The 18,824-nt window shown below is 31.1% G+C and overlaps 10 protein-coding genes across 10 annotated transcripts; 7 read left to right on the forward strand and 3 right to left on the reverse strand.

The window, feature by feature from the left end:
- Positions 1-403: 403 nt before the first annotated feature.
- GO595_008799 (Dynein light chain Tctex-type 1) lies at positions 404-730 on the reverse strand (the record flags this gene model as incomplete). The annotated part of the gene is made up of 1 exon (XM_067922414.1): positions 404-730. One exon carries the CDS (start codon positions 728-730, stop codon positions 404-406), a length of 327 nt encoding a protein of 108 aa, XP_067771038.1.
- A 258-nt stretch (positions 731-988) lies between these two features.
- Positions 989-1,714, reverse strand: GO595_008800 (Rhodanese-like domain containing protein; the record flags this gene model as incomplete). The annotated part of the gene is made up of 1 exon (XM_067922415.1): positions 989-1,714. One exon carries the CDS (start codon positions 1,712-1,714, stop codon positions 989-991), a length of 726 nt encoding a protein of 241 aa, XP_067771039.1.
- A 529-nt stretch (positions 1,715-2,243) lies between these two features.
- GO595_008801 (centrin) lies at positions 2,244-2,729 on the forward strand (the record flags this gene model as incomplete). The annotated part of the gene is made up of 1 exon (XM_067922416.1): positions 2,244-2,729. The coding sequence occupies one exon, from the start codon at positions 2,244-2,246 to the stop codon at positions 2,727-2,729; it is 486 nt and encodes a 161-aa protein (XP_067771040.1).
- Positions 2,730-2,900: 171 nt separating this feature from the next.
- GO595_008802 (PHD-finger family protein) lies at positions 2,901-4,940 on the forward strand (the record flags this gene model as incomplete). Its single annotated transcript, XM_067922417.1, has 1 exon — positions 2,901-4,940. The coding sequence occupies one exon, from the start codon at positions 2,901-2,903 to the stop codon at positions 4,938-4,940; it is 2,040 nt and encodes a 679-aa protein (XP_067771041.1).
- A 575-nt stretch (positions 4,941-5,515) lies between these two features.
- Positions 5,516-10,947, forward strand: GO595_008803 (protein arginine N-methyltransferase 5-like; the record flags this gene model as incomplete). Its single annotated transcript, XM_067922418.1, has 2 exons — positions 5,516-6,861; positions 9,339-10,947. 2 exons carry the CDS (start codon positions 5,516-5,518, stop codon positions 10,945-10,947), a joined length of 2,955 nt encoding a protein of 984 aa, XP_067771042.1.
- Positions 10,948-11,387: 440 nt separating this feature from the next.
- GO595_008804 (XYPPX repeat family protein) lies at positions 11,388-11,810 on the forward strand (the record flags this gene model as incomplete). The annotated part of the gene is made up of 1 exon (XM_067922419.1): positions 11,388-11,810. One exon carries the CDS (start codon positions 11,388-11,390, stop codon positions 11,808-11,810), a length of 423 nt encoding a protein of 140 aa, XP_067771043.1.
- A 613-nt stretch (positions 11,811-12,423) lies between these two features.
- GO595_008805 (XYPPX repeat family protein) lies at positions 12,424-13,047 on the forward strand (the record flags this gene model as incomplete). Its single annotated transcript, XM_067922420.1, has 1 exon — positions 12,424-13,047. One exon carries the CDS (start codon positions 12,424-12,426, stop codon positions 13,045-13,047), a length of 624 nt encoding a protein of 207 aa, XP_067771044.1.
- Positions 13,048-13,646: 599 nt separating this feature from the next.
- Positions 13,647-15,227, reverse strand: GO595_008806 (uncharacterized protein; the record flags this gene model as incomplete). The annotated part of the gene is made up of 1 exon (XM_067922421.1): positions 13,647-15,227. The coding sequence occupies one exon, from the start codon at positions 15,225-15,227 to the stop codon at positions 13,647-13,649; it is 1,581 nt and encodes a 526-aa protein (XP_067771045.1).
- Positions 15,228-15,347: 120 nt separating this feature from the next.
- GO595_008807 (SPRY domain containing protein) lies at positions 15,348-16,109 on the forward strand (the record flags this gene model as incomplete). The annotated part of the gene is made up of 1 exon (XM_067922422.1): positions 15,348-16,109. The coding sequence occupies one exon, from the start codon at positions 15,348-15,350 to the stop codon at positions 16,107-16,109; it is 762 nt and encodes a 253-aa protein (XP_067771046.1).
- A 513-nt stretch (positions 16,110-16,622) lies between these two features.
- Positions 16,623-18,383, forward strand: GO595_008808 (Sec23/Sec24 trunk domain containing protein; the record flags this gene model as incomplete). Its single annotated transcript, XM_067922424.1, has 1 exon — positions 16,623-18,383. One exon carries the CDS (start codon positions 16,623-16,625, stop codon positions 18,381-18,383), a length of 1,761 nt encoding a protein of 586 aa, XP_067771047.1.
- Positions 18,384-18,824: the final 441 nt, after the last annotated feature.

The raw sequence follows: 18,824 nt of genomic DNA on the forward strand, positions 1-18,824 counted from the left end.
AATATTTAAATTTTTTTGAGAAAGGTGCAACACACGATGTCGTTTGAAAGGTAAAATGAATTCGCGAATAAATAATTACTTACCTTTAGCAAGTGAAGCTTCGATTCGATTCGATTAACTCCAGCATATTTTAAACGTGCAAATATTTATGGCGGGTGATCATTTGATTTGAAATGATTTTGATCGGTTTCTAATACAAATTTCTGTTAAAGTTTGCAAGAAAATCAAATTTTTTTTTTGCTTTTTGATTTCACAATAGTTTTTATTCGCAGGTTTTGTTTTTTTCTAAATTACTTAATGCATATTCCTTCCACTTTAGCAGATTTTTGAAGATATTCAATGCAAAAACACATTAAAACAATGAAAAGAATATTATGATTCCAAAAAAAAAAATGTCAACTTTTTATTGAACTGCAAGTCCATAAATGGATACGATGCAGTGCATTGATTCATTTTCCCAACGAACTGTTACCATTCCATCACTATTGCTATCCCAATAGCATGATGAAGAAACATGAAGACCACCACCAGCTTTTTGCAAAATAAGGCATTGAGAGACAAATTTGTAAGATTGGAAACGCTCGCAAAGAGCACGAAGTGTATTTTCCAATATATCACTCGACCACTTGTTTACAGCAGAGTGATCGTAAACTTGATTCTTAAGGCATTCCTGGATAGCTTGTTCTGTAATTGTACGAACTGCGTCGTTTTCAAATTTTGGTTGCTGCATAGGAAATAGCACTTTTTATCAGGTCAAAGTATGTTCCCGATGTATGGCAATAAAATTATAGAAAACGCTGTCGACCGATAAAATTATAAACGTCCAAAGCCCATCAAAAATGCCATAACCGCCAAATCACTTCACATCCAATACAACCGTTTTTTCAATAACAAACAAATTTCGAATAATTTCATTAGCTCAAAAGTATTTAATTGTGTTTAAATTGGAAGCTAATTAAAAAAATTTATTGAAACTAGCTTCATTAATTCAAACCGGTTGGCTTGAAATCATTCCAGAACAAGAATTAAACTCGTTCGGATCTAAGGGAAAATCAAGAAAGAAAGGGCTCTGACTCATTATTGCGGATTTGGACCTTTTGACATAATTTTGTTCTTGTAACATATATTTCCTGAAATATGAATAACATCTTTGAATGTCTTTGTTTTCAACGTGTTCTCGTTGATGCATTGGTACGTAATCACCCCGACATAAATCTGGATGATTTTCCCAAAATGTTTTATATCCGCCTTGGAGTAAAAATATGTATGGGTATGTCTTATTGGGGTAAACCTGAAGATTCTGATTACGGTCATGCTCAAGGAATATTGAAAAAACTTTTGGTCCTCTTTCTTGTGAATATTCGCAATGTATTATAACTGCTGTTTCATTTGCTACGTCCTTAAAAGAATTGTAAAGGCTGATGAGTTCAGACCTATTTCTTATATGTCTTGCACCTAGAATATGCCCTCCTTCATATTCATAAAAAAATCTAACATCTAAAATTAAGTAACGCTTGAAAGCTCTGTGTAAGCTTGTGTCCTTCATTATCTCAGCAAGCTGGTCATGGGTCATAATACGCTCAGCATCATTAATAGAACCATACCTTGGGCAGTACATGTCATGGATAGAGCAATCATTTTCGTCCATGAATTCATCGGGAGTAGGAATCCCATGAATCCAGTCCTTATTCAATGAATTGCTTGTCGAGACCATGTTAGCTTTTGCTAAACGCACAGATTTATTTCAATTTTCGTATGAATTTTGGCTATTTTACTTCGATCTTTGCCAGACCTCAGTTCAAATTGTTGATAGAACGTAAACTATAAAGTATTTAAATGCCGATATGCTCAAACAAAAGTCAATAAAGCCAAAAGCTGAATCACTTTTTCAATATAAATACTGCTTGCGAAAGGCCAAAATTCAATTGAAAATTATGGGCCCTTTTATGGTGCCTTGTTATCTTTTGCCAAAAGCACCAAAAACATTTTCAAACACTTTAACGAAGGAAAATAAAACACAAATAGAAGGACGTTCCTCTTACATATTACTACACTAAATGTTTGAAAATTAAAGAATAATATGAATTATGATTTTAAAATTTTGTAGCGTTAAACAAATTATAACAAAATACTGTTTGACTGCTTAAATGATTCTCAGAGTTATGGGCTATTATCATTATCTCTGTGATTTATAAGGATTTTTTGTGCAAGAAAAATTGTGGGTGTACGTTTATTTTATTAAAATGGCACAAACAAAAACTGATGTGAAAGCAAGGGAAGAACTTTCAGAGGAACACCGCCAAGAAATACGTGAGGCATTTGATCTTTTCGACACAGATGGAAGTGGATCAATTGATGCTAAAGAATTAAAAGTTGCAATGAAAGCTCTTGGCTTTGATCCAACAAAAGAAGAAATCCGTCGTATGATCAATGATGTTGATACTGAAAAAACTGGATCAATTAGCTTTGCACAATTTTTACAAATGATGACAAAGAAAATGCAAGAAAGAAATCCAGAAGATGAAATTCGGAAAGCATTCAGGCTTTTTGATGATGACAACACTGGGAAAATTACATTCAAGAATTTAAAGCGTGTTAGTATTGAACTTGGTGAAAATCTTACCGATGAAGAACTCAGAGAAATGATACAAGAAGCAGACCGCGATGGTGACGGTGAAGTTTCATATGAAGAATTTGTTCATATTATGAAGAAAACATCGCTCTTTTAAAATAAACCATAAACATACCATTTCCCTTAATTCTTTCCAGATTATTCATGGCTATGTCTTAAATCACGTAAAAGTATTTATCATTCAGTTTTGCACAACTTTTTTGTTGTTATTTTTAAACGTTCACATACCCACAAAGAAACAGTTTATGTCACTTTTTAAGTGGTTTAAATGTCTGGTGCTCCACCTGGGACAGACAACCCACAAATCTCACTTGTAGAAGAAGATGAGCATCAAGTATGGAGCCAAAATATTGATTTAGGTTCTGGCCCTAAACTTCCACCAGTTGATTTTAAAGATCTTTTTACTCATAAAACTTCTCAATATTTCAATATTAAGCGCCTTCTGACTAGTAATCCAAGTTCTAGCAAAAATAAAATTGTTACAACACGACGACCAAAAATTCCAAAATTTAATACAAAATTTCAATGTCCACTTCCACAAGTATTAGTACAACAAGGTGGCGATTCTGAACCATGGAATCTACGGTGTTTTTGTAATATTCGAAATGAACATGGTTTTATGATTCAATGTGAAAAATGTTTAAATTGGCAACATGCAGCATGTGTTAACATCAACCAAAACACCATGCCTAACAAATACATCTGTCCTATTTGTTCTAACAAACACATTCGATGTTCGTGTGAAGATAATCTTAATTACCGTTATCCTCTTATTCAATGTTCCAAATGTGGTTATTGGGTTCATAAGAAATGTGAAGGTCTTGATTCTGGTCCATATTATACCAAAAATCATGTTTGTTATAAATGTGGCGGAACACCATCACAACCACCAGATGTTCATTTACCATTTGCACTCCCCATTGATAATCCTGTTGTTCATATTTCACAGAAAGTTATCAACGAAATGCACCCGTCGATTTTAACGGTTCCCTACATCAACATCTTAACGGTCGACTTCTTAGATCATGACATTAGTTTATTCCAATTTGTTGAAACCATATATAACAGGATGCGTTCATTTTTTTATCTTACGCATCCATTAATCATATTTAATTCGTTAAAGAAACGTCGTGGAGATGTTTCATTTTCATTCTTTCGATCCGTTTTTTATATTTTACAATTTTTATATGGGATTAACCAAGAGACTTCTGTTTATCTCTTTGATTTATTAGCCAAATATGATATCTATCATCCGTATGAATTACCGACAACACTTTATACATGTACAATGTCACCATTTGATTGTAGTGATCCGGCGAAAATCGAACTTGAAAAACTTAAACATATTACAGAGATTCTACAAGTTACATTACCATCAGATGTGCAAGTTCGAAATGGTAAATTATATTGTCAATCGCCATTACAAGGCGAACAACTTATAGCAGTTGTTGAAGGATTTGTTGGCACCATTGATGAATTTTGTTATGATAATGGCGTTGATCATCGTATATATTCCATATGCGGCACAAACTTAGTCATTGACACAAGTAAAAACAATCCGCAATTCATACATAACTTTCGACGTAGTTTATGCCCAAATTGCGTTGTGAAGTTGTTCAAATGCGATGGAGTTACATACGTTGGAGTATTCGCAGGAATATCAGATGTAAATGGTATATCGAAGCGGACAAGAAGAGAAAAGTTTTCGATACTTCCAAACACCGAATTATTACTTCCAATCGATTTCGCGCCGGCAACAATTGAAGAGCCGCAACAATTTATGAATTGGCGATTTAATGAAATTGATATTCAAGAGCCTGAAGTCATGCCAAATAATAACGAGAAAAAAGAAGAAAAGTCTTCGCCTCAAAAACATACAAGACCTTCGCGAGAAGAAAGAGATGAAACTGCAGCTATAAGACAAGTGGAAAGAAATAACAAGAAAAAGAAGAAAAAAATGGAAAGTGAAGTGAAAATTAAGAAAAAACCGGGAAAACCGGCGAAGCCGTTAAGGGGCGTAAAGCAACAACAAAATAATAATGTGTTGGAATGCTCTTTGTTTTCCATGTTACAAAGTGAAACACCGAGAACAGATTTGTTTGAAATCCCTAACGAAGAATTTAAACAAGATGATATGGAAGATGTGGAAGAATTTGATTTGGAAACAAAAGAACCTTTGGATGAAAACGTCGATTATAGTTTCTTGAATTCTTTAAACGAGGCACAGATAATCCCATTCACTCCAATGGAGATTTGTGACCCGGTGAAGGAGATGTTGTCGATTATAGATATGAAATACTTTAATTAATATTTGTATAAAAGTTTATGAAATAATTTATTGAATTAACGGTGGCGGTTTTGATCGGTTTTAATGGTTCAAAAAAATGAACATAAAATGTCGGTTTGCTTTCAGACAGTTATTTTGACTTTGAATGGCTGTCAAAATGATTTGTGTTGGTATTTTTTGAATTGAAATTCTGAATGGTCTATTGAAAATTAAAAAAATCAAAAAAAATGTATTTTTCTCGATTATGAATTGATCAATGAAAATATATTTATAATTACTGATTTGACTATCAATTATATATTTAATATTATTCGATCAAATGTTATAATTTATACAGATTTCGTTATTAGATTGAATTAAAAATGTTCATTGTTTTGACAAAACTGTAAAAAAATGGATAATACATTATTTAAAATATAAATACTGCGATAATAATTCAACAAAATAGAAAAAAATTCTATTAAATTTTTCAAATTTATAAATTATATATATTTTCATGCACTATGGATGAAATAAAAGATAAATATGTGTTTTTCAATATGTTTCTTGCAAGAAAATATTAAGAACTTTATTTTCTATAATTTAGACACCCCCAAATGTCAACTCATACCAAAAAACCCAATGTTCCATCTGAAGAAGAATTAAACCTCGCAGATTTAAAAATAGTTCCAGAAACAGGTGCAACTATACTTCATCATTGGGCGTCAACAAATGATCTTGACCCATTAATTATTGTATTGGCAAAAGCAGGGGAAAAAGCAATGTTAATCACTGATTACTTCGGGAACACTGTTCTACATTATGCAGCATGGGCTTCTGCTAGAGAAGTTACTCAATTTGTTGTAAATCATTTTCCAAAAACTCATTTCCAAAACATAAAAAAAATCACACCAGCTCATATTGCAGCTCAACGAGGTGATGTTAATCTTCTTCGTCTTTATCAAACATCATTAAAAATATTTCATGATTATTCTACACAAGGATGGAGTGCGCTTCACTTTGCAATTTATTATGGACAAATTGATGCGGTTCGTTTTCTTTTGGAAAACAAGATCAACTCCGTTGATGATTTAATTCTTGGTGCAGAATCTAATGTTTTTCTTAACCACAGAAGACTTAAATTTACTTCTCCATATGATCTTGCTATTATTTCAGGTCATAATGAAATTGCTGAATTACTAGTACAATATGGAGCATTGCCTTCATTACATTCAGCTGTTTTATCACAAAACCTATTAGCTGTTACATACCTTGTTGAATCTCATCAATCCACTGCCTCCAAAAATTTAAATCTTACTGCTGGTCCAAAAAATTATACTGCACTTCATGTAGCAGCATCTAAAGGTTATTACTCTATTTGTCATTACTTAATTCTTTCTGGTTTATCTACAAATGCTCTTGATTCTGATGGACTTTCTCCACTTGAAGTTGCAGTCACATCAAAATCCGCAAAAACCGTTGAAACGATACAAACGTTCGCCTCTGAAGAGCAAACAACAAAAGCTGCTTTTTTAGCAGCAGATTTAGGGAATAACCAAATAACCTTTAATCTTGTTAAGCGTGTCACATCGCCATCATATAGTGATGAAGATGGTGACAATTTATTGATTCATTTAATTAAGCGAAATATGTTTGAAGAAGCATTGTTATTAGTACAATCCCAAAAATGTGATATTAAACATAAGGATTCACGTGGTGCAACAGCATTACATTATTCAGCAGCAAGTGGACATATTTTATTACTTAAAGAAGTACTTTCACAATCCAAATTATTAATCAATGAAAAAGATAATAATGGAATGATACCACTTATGTATGCAGTATTATCAGGAAATACAGAATCAATTAATATCCTTAAACATTCAGATAATGATCTTGCATGTAATTGTGGGTTTACACCATTTTCATTAAGTTATTCTATTAATCCTGAAGAAAATGTTATGTTAATAAAACATTCGAAACATTTATTAACAATTGATTTCAAAATTGCTAAAAATTTATTTAAAGAACATAATTTACCAAATAAAGAAATTCCATTTTTGAAAACAAATTGTCCAATATTAAATCTTATAAATCCGAAATTTGATAAATTTATTGAATCATTACAATATTTCGATGATGAAAAAGTTGAAAATATTACAGTATTACATTTAGCAGCTATCGGAAGTTCATCATTAATTACAAAAATAATTGAACAAAATCATGATTTCTTAAGTTCGAAAGATTCATTAGGTCGAACGCCATTACATTATTCCGCAATTTCAAATAATTATAATACAGCTGAATATTTGATTACTGATAATTTCGTAATAAGTCAAAAAGATAATAAAGGTAATACAGTATTACATTATATGATTAATGATTCAATGATTTCAATTATAGAGAAAATCATAAAGAATTCAAATGTTTCATTAATCGATGTAAACGAAGAAGGTAATAATCCATTTCATTTAATCTGTAAAGAAGGATCAATACAAATATTAACATTATATTTAAAAACATTAGATCCCACATATAAAGATATATTAAATGCTAAAAATAAATATGATAGAACACCAATAAGTTATGCAATAGAAAATAATCATCAAAATTGTATATCACAATTACATTCATATGGAATCGAGAATTCTTTAATAACATATGTAAATGAAAACAATTTAACTGAAATTAAAAAACTTATTAAAAATGGATATATAATAAATTCGAGTGATAAGAATGGATTAACACCATTACATTATGCAGCAATTAAAGGTAATACTTCGATAATAAAATATTTATTAAAACATAACGCTAATGTTAATTTACAAGATGCACAAGGATTATATCCATTACATTATGCTGCTAAATCAAATAACATTAATGCTATTAAAACATTATTAAAAGTGCCATTTAATTTGGTCGACTTTAAACCTAAAGATCAACCATTTGCTTTATCAACTGATAACGAATGTAAAGAATTTTTATTTAACTTTTGGAAAAGACAATTCTTCTTTAAATGTATATTGGAAATTACTGCGAAATCGAAAGAATCATTAAACATATTAAAAGGTCTTTGTACTATTAAAGCGCCTTTTTCATGGGATTTTGTGTTAAATGTGGTTAATCGAATATTATTTATTAATGAAACTTTAACAAAGAAATCATTAAATGAATTAAACTTTGCAAATTCTTTACATCATTTGTTACATATATTTAATACAATTGATTATAGTGAATATGTCGATTTTATACAAGCAAAAATAATTGATATAATTGAACATACTTTAAATAAAGAAGTAACACAATATTTAATGTCAAATAACAATAATTCAATTTCTTCTGTGGTACCTTTGTTAAATAATTTGCTTTTAGTATTTTATCCTATTCATTGGTTAAATTATTGTTCATTTTTCTTAAACGAACTCTGCAAGTATTCAAATAAAGATTTGGATGATTTACGTATAATTAGTTCAATTAAGGTGAACGTTAACGACCAATTCATAAAAGCCGATCAAGTCCTCAGAAAAATAAACGTCCTCCTTGTAAACTCTATCGTCAACTTAACCGAAACCAAAATCATTACACAAATATTAAATCAAAATACTAGTAGTGTATTATATATTACAACAGTTAAAGTTAAAAGTGTTCGATCATTTACGAAACATATATTTCAATCAAACTTTTTGCAAGTTTATAAACGATTTTATGGAAATGATTATTATTTACCTCGATTAATACCATTTGCGCGTGACCAAATCCTTAAATTAATATTAACAAATGATTATATTATATTAACATCATGTGAAAAGAGTTATGAAGCGAACACAATTTATTTTCCTTACTCATGTGTATATGTAGTCGAATATAAAATGGGTAAAAGATTCGATTATCGGTTCTTAACACCTGTTGGCAAGTTCGAAATTAATCTCGAAATTGAAGATAAAACAATGTATAATATTATCACAACAATAACACTGAAAAATGGCGGAATAAATTCGGGTAAAAGTCAATTCAGAAAAGAGAAGAATAGAATATATCAATGTTTGGTGAACTATGCAATCTCGAGAAATTATTTGTCGACCAAAATGATCATTGTTGAAGCGGGTTGCGAAGCCGAGTGCGAAGATATTTGTAGAAATCATTTGGAAGAAACTTTGGGTCAGCCAATTGCATTTTACTCTGTACAAACAAGAGATATAACTGCGGATGAAGATTTGATTATTATTTAATATCGGATTGAGTAAAAATATATTATTATTTTTCGTTGAAATGTTTTTACACACTTGTATAATGACGAGTAAAGTGATTGATTACATTTGTTCATTTCGACGCAGAATTGAATAATTTACGATGAAAAATTGATCAGTTTATTGATCGTTTTTATTGTGGGCAATGACACTTTTTGTAAAATCTTTTTATGTCACTTTTAACCGGTTGCAGCACAAGACACCCTAAAATCTACATGTTGACACTCCCAAAAGTATATGTAATATATGATGATATAAATGATTACATTCAAAACTATAGTATATTTCAACATAAAAAAATTTTTTTCGGACCAGTTTTTAAATATCAGAATATTCTAAAAAATTTAAATTGCGAATTTTTAAGATATTGTAGCAGACTTGAAGGATCAGCAATAATCGTTGACTTGAATAATAAAGAATCAATCCAACTTAGTGATTATTTAAGATTTTCAATTCGCTTATTTACTTTAGATAAATTTAATGTCAACAAATTTGCCGACATCCTTAAGCCACGTTTAAGTGACAAAGAGATTATTTATTGTGCAATTTGTGATGACTATTCACTTTATATCGAACTAGCAAATTTATGCGACAACGTAACAAATTTAGGTATTTGCCCTTCCACATTCAATCCAATTTGGCGTACTGTCAACTCACCATATTTTGTGATTAATTCCAAAAATGTTTTTTCATCTGATTTATCCATTAAACTATCATGTGAATATGAACTATTATCACATATGTACCTTAACACTTCTTTTATTTTTACATTTCAATTTCCAATTAGTAATGAAGATCTTCAACTTTATCATCATTTCTGTGATCTTTTTCTTAAGAACCCACCCAACCCATATCTTACTAAACTTCAATGTTTTCTTCAACCACTTCAACAACAATTAACATCCACTCATTACGAATCTTTCGAATCTGATAAAATCAAATATTCACTTTACAAAACCGCCATATCGAAGTCACTTCACAAATTCGATCATTCACCACTTATAGCTATTGTAGGAGCAGGTCGTGGTCCAATTGTTGATTCTGCATTATCAGCAGGTGCTAAACATATCATAGCTATTGAAAAGAATCCAATTGCTGCGCGATTACTCCAATTAAGGAAAGAACAAGAATGGCCTGAAACAGTTGAAGTCATAGAAGGCGATATGCGAACTGTTAACGTTGATAAGAAAGTCGAGATATTGGTGAGTGAATTATTGGGCGGGTTTGGAGATAATGAATTATCACCTGAATGTTTAATCGGCTGCGAACGATTTTTAAGTCCAAATGCGATATCAATACCAATGAAATATACATCATTCTTAGTACCTTTAATGTCGAATTTTATGTGGAGTTATGCGAAATCAGAAAAAATGTTCGATCAAATGTGTATTATACCTTTATCGAAATGTATTTTTTTATCTGAATGTAAAAAATGTTTTGAGTTTCATCATCCAAATTGTGGTGAGTTATATATGAAAAAAGTTATCGAGTTTTGTGTAAATTATGAGGGAATGTTGTGCGGATTCGGTGGTTGGTTTGAAGCAGAATTATTCGATGATGTGAAAATATCAATTTCGCCACTCGAAGATGAAGCAAATGGTTTTAGTAGTTGGTACCCAATATATTTGCCGCTTCATGAGCAAATTAAAGTTTTTCCAGATGATGTAATAAAATTGGAAATTGAAAGAAAGGGAAATGAGGATTATGTGTGGTATGAGTGGAAATTATTGGAACCGAAAGAACTTGAGATACAAAATAAAGATGGAAGTACATTTAAAATGGGCTTACATGTTGAAGAATAAAAATTATTTTCGGTTAAACAATTTCATACTCTCTTCAATAATAACGACCTTTCTTCCTTAAAAGAAATTCATGATTTCCAATTTCTATAAATGCATCAAAAACATAAATCACATTCGCATTTCTAATTGTACTTCAATTCAACCTCAATTTCATATTAAAATATTAAAAAAGCAAAATCAAAAAGTTAATAAAATATATTTTTATAATACAAATGGATATTAGGCATTGTTTGATATTTGAATATGAACAAAAAATCCTTTATCGTATTGTCATTCGCTTCATTAATTATTGCATTTTCTTCATTTTTATGTTTGTTTCGTTTATAAATAATAAATATAGCAAGAAATATTAATATTGCAATAATAACTATTATTACAATAATTATAATAATAACAATACCATTCAAATTAGTTGTATTCAAAAACATTTGTCTGATCAAATGTATAAAGCATCGATACCTCTTGAACAGCAACATGCTTACCTGCAACCGCACCCACCTCAGGATTATCCACCTCAAGCTTATATTCATCCAAGCATGCAAGCCACTCCACAATATGTTCCACCATATCCTTCATATCAGCCACAAGCATACATTGATCCAAAACAATACCAACAAGGGTATTATCAACCTAATTCATACAATTATCAACCACAAACAGCAAACTATCACTATGATCCTAACCACATCCAATATCACGAAATGCAAGTTGAGCAATGGGCCACAATTCCATGTGATCAAACAGCTTATTCATGTTATTGGGAAAACCAACAAGCCTTTGAGCCACAAAATTACTCACAAAATGTTAAGAAAGAAACCAAATGCAACGATCTATTCTTTGTGATATTATTCGTCCTCAATTGAGTCTTGTTGCCACTTTTGCTTACTTTTATTATATTCTTATCGCCAAGAACGAATATGGATCTACTGAAAGTATATCCAGAATATTTGAATCATTCTTTGATATAGATGAGATCAAAGTTTTATTCATCGGAATTGCGATTGGTGTTGTCATTAACATTGCCCATCTTCTTTATATGACCTTCCAAGCGTTTATATTCGTTTTGGTTTCTTTATCTGTATTGTTATTTCAGTTGTTGTCATTCTAGTTCCATCATTTCTCTTTTGCTTTTATGTTCTGTTTTTATATCCCGCAATAATTTTTTTATTGATTTGTTTATGTTGCACACGTGACCGCATTGAGTTTTCTATTGCCGTATTAAAGCAAACGTGTCTAATTTTGCTTCGTAACCCATCCATCTTCTTATACATCTTCATTGTAGTCATTTTCGACATTATTATCACTTGCATTTTTTCGATGATGATCTTCTCCATCCATTACAAGTATCTTAACAATGTGTTATATATTTACTTAGTCTTATCTTACTATTGGATTTCATATACATTCGCATACGTCATCTACGCAACTGCATCTGGTGTAGCAGGAACGTGGTACTTCCTGAACGACACGGAATACATGCCCGAGTCCCCCGTATGGGAATCCTTCAAGCGCGCAATGACCACTTCATTCGGCAGCGAAGCGTGCGCCGCATTTTGGCTTGCAATTGCTCAAGCATGTCGCGCAGTTATCAATCTGAATGACAACAACAACCAATACCTCGCTATCCTTCGGCTCATTGCGTTATGTATCTTATGCATTATTGAATGTTGTCTTCAGTGGATCAATCGTTATGCATTAATATATTGCTCATTGTTCGGCGTGCCATTTAGAGAAGGTTGCAGACGTTTTATGGAATTGTCTTGTAACAAATTCGCTGATGTGTTATTCGAAGGTTCAATAATCTCATTAAGTAAGACGTTGCATTTGATCGTATTCACATTAGCAGGTTTAGCCGTAGGTTTCGGTATCGGATATGCGATGGATGATGTATATGATTGGGTGTTCGCAACCTCATGCATGTTCGCGCTGTTCTTTACATTTTCAATATTTTTGATAGTCGACTTCCCATTCGAAGGTATGACTGACACTTTGTTCATTTGTTTTGTTGAAGCACCTGAAAAATTGAAGACATCGGCGTCAGAGTTATACGAAAGAATGAAGAACTCTTTCTCTGATTCAATGTATAAGAAACTTCATTAAGTGGAAAAAAACATTTTTAATGGTTTCTCTCATAAACGTGATTTTGACGTGAATATCTCATTTTCCCCATTTTTTTCTTACAACTCGATTCCTATCATATTGTTTCAGTTTTGTCTATAAGCTTTAATTTGAAAATGAATTTTTTATCAAGCACAATAATGCCTGCAATTTATACATGTATACATGCTTTTACATGATTGTGGTGAAAAAAGTTTATTTATCTTCATAAAATAATAACATATATTAAATTCAAACTTTGATCATGAATTTTTAATAAAATATAAAAAAGTTCACTAAAATAAGATTCTATTGAAGATTCTTTTTTTTCAATCTTCTTTTGTATCTTTGGTTCATCTTTTTGCTTGTTTTTGCTGTTTAGATAATATTTGATATTACATAAAATAAATATTAATTAGCTCTTGATTAAAACTTTATATATGGTTCTGAAGCCTCAAGTAAAAATTTTAATTATTTCTTCAACTAATAAAACCCAAAAATCTTTTTTCGATATTTTAATTGAATGAGAAGAATTTTCAAAATCATTACAAAATTACAACTGAATCACTCTTCTATAAATTTTACTAATTATGAAATGAACACTATTTATTTGGTTGATTCTGCTCACGTATGAACTCTTGAAGAGACATTACAACAGGTTTTGCCTTTTTGCGCGGTCCATTATGCGACTTAAGTTTTCCATCTGTTGAATTCATTTTCGATTTATTTCCTTTTGCGCGCTTTTCTTCAGCTGCGAGCATTTGTGAGAACGAAGTATTCTTCTGATTATTGTTCGTAGCTTTGTTAACTTTTGTGCGTTTTTCTTCTGCTTCGAGCATTTGAGCGAATGAATTTTTATTTGGTTGAGTGTTAACTTTTGTTTCTGTTTGATGATTTTTTGCGCGCTTTTCTTCAGCTTCAAGAATTTGTGCAAATGAATTTGTTAAGTGTTTACTGCTGTAACTATCAGTTGGCGTTTTGTTAACTTTTGCGCGTTTTTCTTCTTCTTCGAACATTTGTGCAAATGAAGTTTTTGTTAGTCCATTATTAACATCTTTTTGTTCTTCATTTTCTTCTTCAAGAACTTGTGGAAATAAATCATTATTAACTTTTAGCTTTGAACTTTTATGATTTTTCTCTTCAGTAACAATAATTTTGGGAAATGATTTCTTTTTTTGTGAGCTATTCACAAGTGCTCTATACTCACTAATAGATGCAAATCCGTCAGGCGAAGGAGGCCCTGTTCTATGTGATATATTTTTGCTGTCTGCACTAACAAAATTATGAATTGGTGTCTTTACTATTTGCTTTGGTGTTGGTATTGTTTTATGACCGGGTTTAATCTTTTGTGGAACTTCTTCTATTTCTTCCTCTTCTTCATATTCTTCTTCTATTTCTTCTTCTTCTTCAACTTTTTTGGCTGTTTGCTTCGTTTCTTCTTCATTTAACGGTTCTGGTTTAAACTCAAACTCAAATACTGGCGCTTGTGTTACGGTTTGTAATGGCGCTGTAGCAACTGGAACACCAATGAGCGGATATTGGAATTGAGGGGCTTCAATTGGCGCTATAACAGTTGGTAAAAAATTGATGACTGGCTCTGGATAAAAACCAGGTGGATATCCCATGATTTGGATGCTTTGTGGAATTTCAAATCCTGGTGGATGATGGTCATTGGTAGTTGACGAAGGAAATGAGTTTTTGGGTAACTCTACTGGTTGATAATTATTGTTAATTGCTGAAGGAAATGAATTTTCGTGAGTGTCCTGCGATTGATAGTCATCGTTGGTGGTTGAAGAAAATGATTTTTCTTGGGTATTTTGAAAATGATCATTATGTAACGTTGAAGGAAAAACATATTCAGGAACTTCTTGAGAGTCGTATTCATCTTGTACAATTTGTGGAAATGATTCTTCTTGAAAATCTTCTTGAGGAACAAATTGGGGAATAAAATTTTCGTTTTCAAGATTTTCATTTTGATAATTTTTTGCCCGATTTGGATATCGTGGCCTTTGCTTTATAGGTCTTTGATAAAATGTACATATTTTTTGTTTAAAATTTGATAAATCTATTGGTGTTTGCAATTCATCTGAATAAGCAGGACCAAATAGTTTTTTATCTACAAGTGGTTCGCAAGGTTTAAAAAAACTTTTTATTTCGTCATGTGAAAATTGTACTTTGGCCATTTTGAGAGGATCGGACATGTTTGCTGAAAATTCTGGGGTTTAAGTTCTCAAAAATTCAGAGAAAGAACGTTTAGAAAACGAAAAATGGAACAAAGCGACGAACCACCAGAAAAACTTTATATGCAAAATCTACATTTCGAAGATCTAGGTGTGCATCGTCGCGCGGCTCTTCAATTAATTCCTTATGTTAGTGATCCAGAACTTAATCATCAAATGAAGTTTTCTAAATTAAAATCATCTCGTTCTTTCCACTTCATATCAAAAGACAAAATAACACTTTCCGGTGGATATAGGATATGTCGTACCACTCGTTTTATTCCTTTTGATGGTAATAATTATTACTTTGAATTGACTTTCGAACGTACTAATGATAATAGCCATGTTAGATTTGGAATTTCAACACTTAGTGCCGAAATTGAAAGTTCCGTAGGATATGATGAATATGGCTATTGTGTTCGTGATAAAGGAGGTGCATTTCACTGTGGAAAGGAATACCCTTCTCCTCCATTTTCACCTGGAGATGTCATTGGAATTGGTCTATTTCCTGATAATGATTCTTTTGCATTCAAATTATTTATTAATGGTGAAGACAAAGGAGTCATCTTTGATTCTATAAATCCAACAGAGTTTTGGTTTCCAACTGTTTCCATATATGAAGAGGCTGTTGTAACTGCTGATTTTGTGCGACCATTCCAATATGATCCCGGAGATTCTTGGAAATCTGCAAACGATCTTCCGCGCTATCAGACGTCAGACCTGTTCACATCAAGGTACCTCGTAAATGTGATGAAAGGAGAAATACCAGTACCAAAAGAACATGAAAAAGAAATAATGGATGCGATGGACGTGGCCTTAATTCCAAGCCACATAATGCCAATATAATTTTTATTTGTTTTCAAATAGAAATAAAAAATATTGTTTTATTATTCGAATACACGAAATGTTTTTGATTTATACCATTATAGATTTTTTGAAAAAGAAAATCATTTTTTAAGATACATTTAATTTTCTTGCGCAACACCATGAAATTCACAAAAAAAAAAAAAAAAAAAAAATAAATTTGTTACATTCTAAAATAGTTTGCCGTTAGGCATTATTTGGATCTAGAAAGTTTATTTTGAAATAATTTTACATTTTACCATATTTATTTTTAATTTATTTTATCTTATTTGTCTTTGTAATAATTGTTTAATTATGAATAAAATTTTCCAGGTAAATATTCCAAAATTTGCATTTTATTTATGTTTACATAAAGCACCCAAATTTTTGGGATTTACAATTGATTTTGATCGTGTTTATCACTTTTTCCATACCATTTTTTGTGAAACAATGTCACTTTTATTGTCATAACCACCGTTATTGCGGTTGTTTTAATTTCGCCCAAATAATTAAAAAATGAGGAGATATTTCCTTCCAGAAAATATAGATAATCAACCACAGCGCCAAGAACAAGTTCAAGATATGCCACAACTTCCACCATATTTTTCTATTTCAACCACTTCATTTCCAAGTTCAAAAAATGTAACAAATATACCGATTGGTATATCTATATCACCAAACGGTCCTCCTAACATACCCGTTATCGATTATACAAATCGCTACCATGTAAGATGTAATTTTTGCCATGGTTATTTATCTTATCTTTGCAAAATCCATAATTCCAAAGTTTGGAGGTGTCCTCTTTGTGGCACTGATTCATCACTACCTCATGGTTTTACACCTGATTCACCAGAAATACATTATCCAGTTTATGATGTTATTCTTCCAAAATATAACAAAACCGAAGCACCATTTAAGAAAATATTCACGATTGCTATTGACACTTCTAATTATGATCATGCAAAAGTTTTTGTTAATTCACTTAAAAATATAATTCAAAAAATGAGTGATGATACATGTCTATATTTAATTACATATAACCAAAGTATCACATTATATGATCCCTCCAAGAAACGTAAAATAGTTTTTAGTGAACTCGAAAATTTACCTATTCCACCAATTAACGTTCCTCCGTTAAGGGAAACGCGACCATTTTACAATTCAATTTTTGAATCATTCACTTCACAACCGCAACCGCCAACATCAAAAGCATCAAAAATTAAATTACTTTTTACATTTGTTAATGAGTTAATTGGCGATAATGGCTGTGTTCTATGTGCTTTTGTTGATGGTTGTCCCACAGATATACTTCAAAGACAACAACCGACATTTTCATATCCTGATAATGAGGATGAATTTCGTGATTTATGTTTCAAGTTAAATTTAAACAACATTTCTGTTCATATCTTTACTAATGCTAGTAATGAACGAAATAATGAATCCTCAATCACATCGATCTCATCAGGACTTACATCTGGAACATTTCATATTATTGCTAATTTAAATATATTTAATATTGAACTCGAAAATGTTCTTACACAAAAATATTATTGGAAGAGTTGCGGTAAACTTAGATGTAGTCATAAAATTGAAGTCACAGAACATTTAGGAAATTGTGTCATCCATAATTCAGGCGCTTCATCATTTGGAGCGTTTCCACAAAACGGCGGAATCACGTACATATTAAAATTACCGGATAAATCAATTCAAGATCAATATGTATATTTCCAATTTGCGATGTTATATCGGAATGATGAAGGTACTGAACTTGTACGCATATTTACATATCCTGTCAAAGTTAGTAATGACATTTCAACAAGTAATTCGATATGGACAATTGGCCTAAAGAAAGCTGCAAATATATTATTAACTAATGACATCAAAAACTCTAAAAGATATGTCAATAGTTTAATACCAAATTTAACAAACATTAATAACATTCGAATGTTCGGAAACGATATTTCATTCGATCAAAAAATATCGGACATAGTGTTCATTAGAGGCGCGCGGCCAATAGACATAATACTGTACATATTCCCGAGAGAAGAAACTTCTGAAATTTGCAAATTCTGCCAAAATTACGAAGCGGTGTTCATTATAACGGATAACGAAGAAAACGAAAACAAAGTAATCGAATCAATTTACGGAGGAGAAGTAATGGAAAAAGTGCCGAAACTGCAGAATGAGTACAACGAAAGTTTTCATAAGTTTTACGATGCGGCAAAGTCAATTTCCGGGGTGGGCCTGATTCCTGTTGTATTTGTAAGTAACAAATAAATGTCATATCTTTGTTTGCGTTTTGTAATGAACGTTAAAGTCATAACAATGTTTTCTGATATTTGGATATACAGTTTGTGCTCTGGTTTGGAATTAATTAATTAAATTGATTTCTTTGAAGGAATATAAGATACGAAATATATTTATATGTCATTTAATTTGAGATTTTCATTATTTAGTACACAAATAATATGTGTTTTTTATGCTTTCTAAACAAATTGTTGTATATGAGGGAATATGATGAAATTTATACTTTTGTTGTGTTACTCGTTTTATTATTAATTCGTAATGAAAAATAAATTAGTTGTAATCTTGAAATGAAGAAAAAGAAAATGAAACAATTTCAACATTTTCATCCGAAATTCATATGAATAATATATAATAAAATAAATAACTTGCGAGAGATTTTAGAGATGGTAACTTTTTTAAAAAAATTCAATT

The sequence above is a fragment of the Histomonas meleagridis genome (assembly GCF_020186115.1).
Source record: "Histomonas meleagridis strain 2922-C6/04-10x chromosome Unknown contig_72, whole genome shotgun sequence".
NCBI classification, from domain to species: Eukaryota; Parabasalia; order Tritrichomonadida; family Dientamoebidae; genus Histomonas; species Histomonas meleagridis.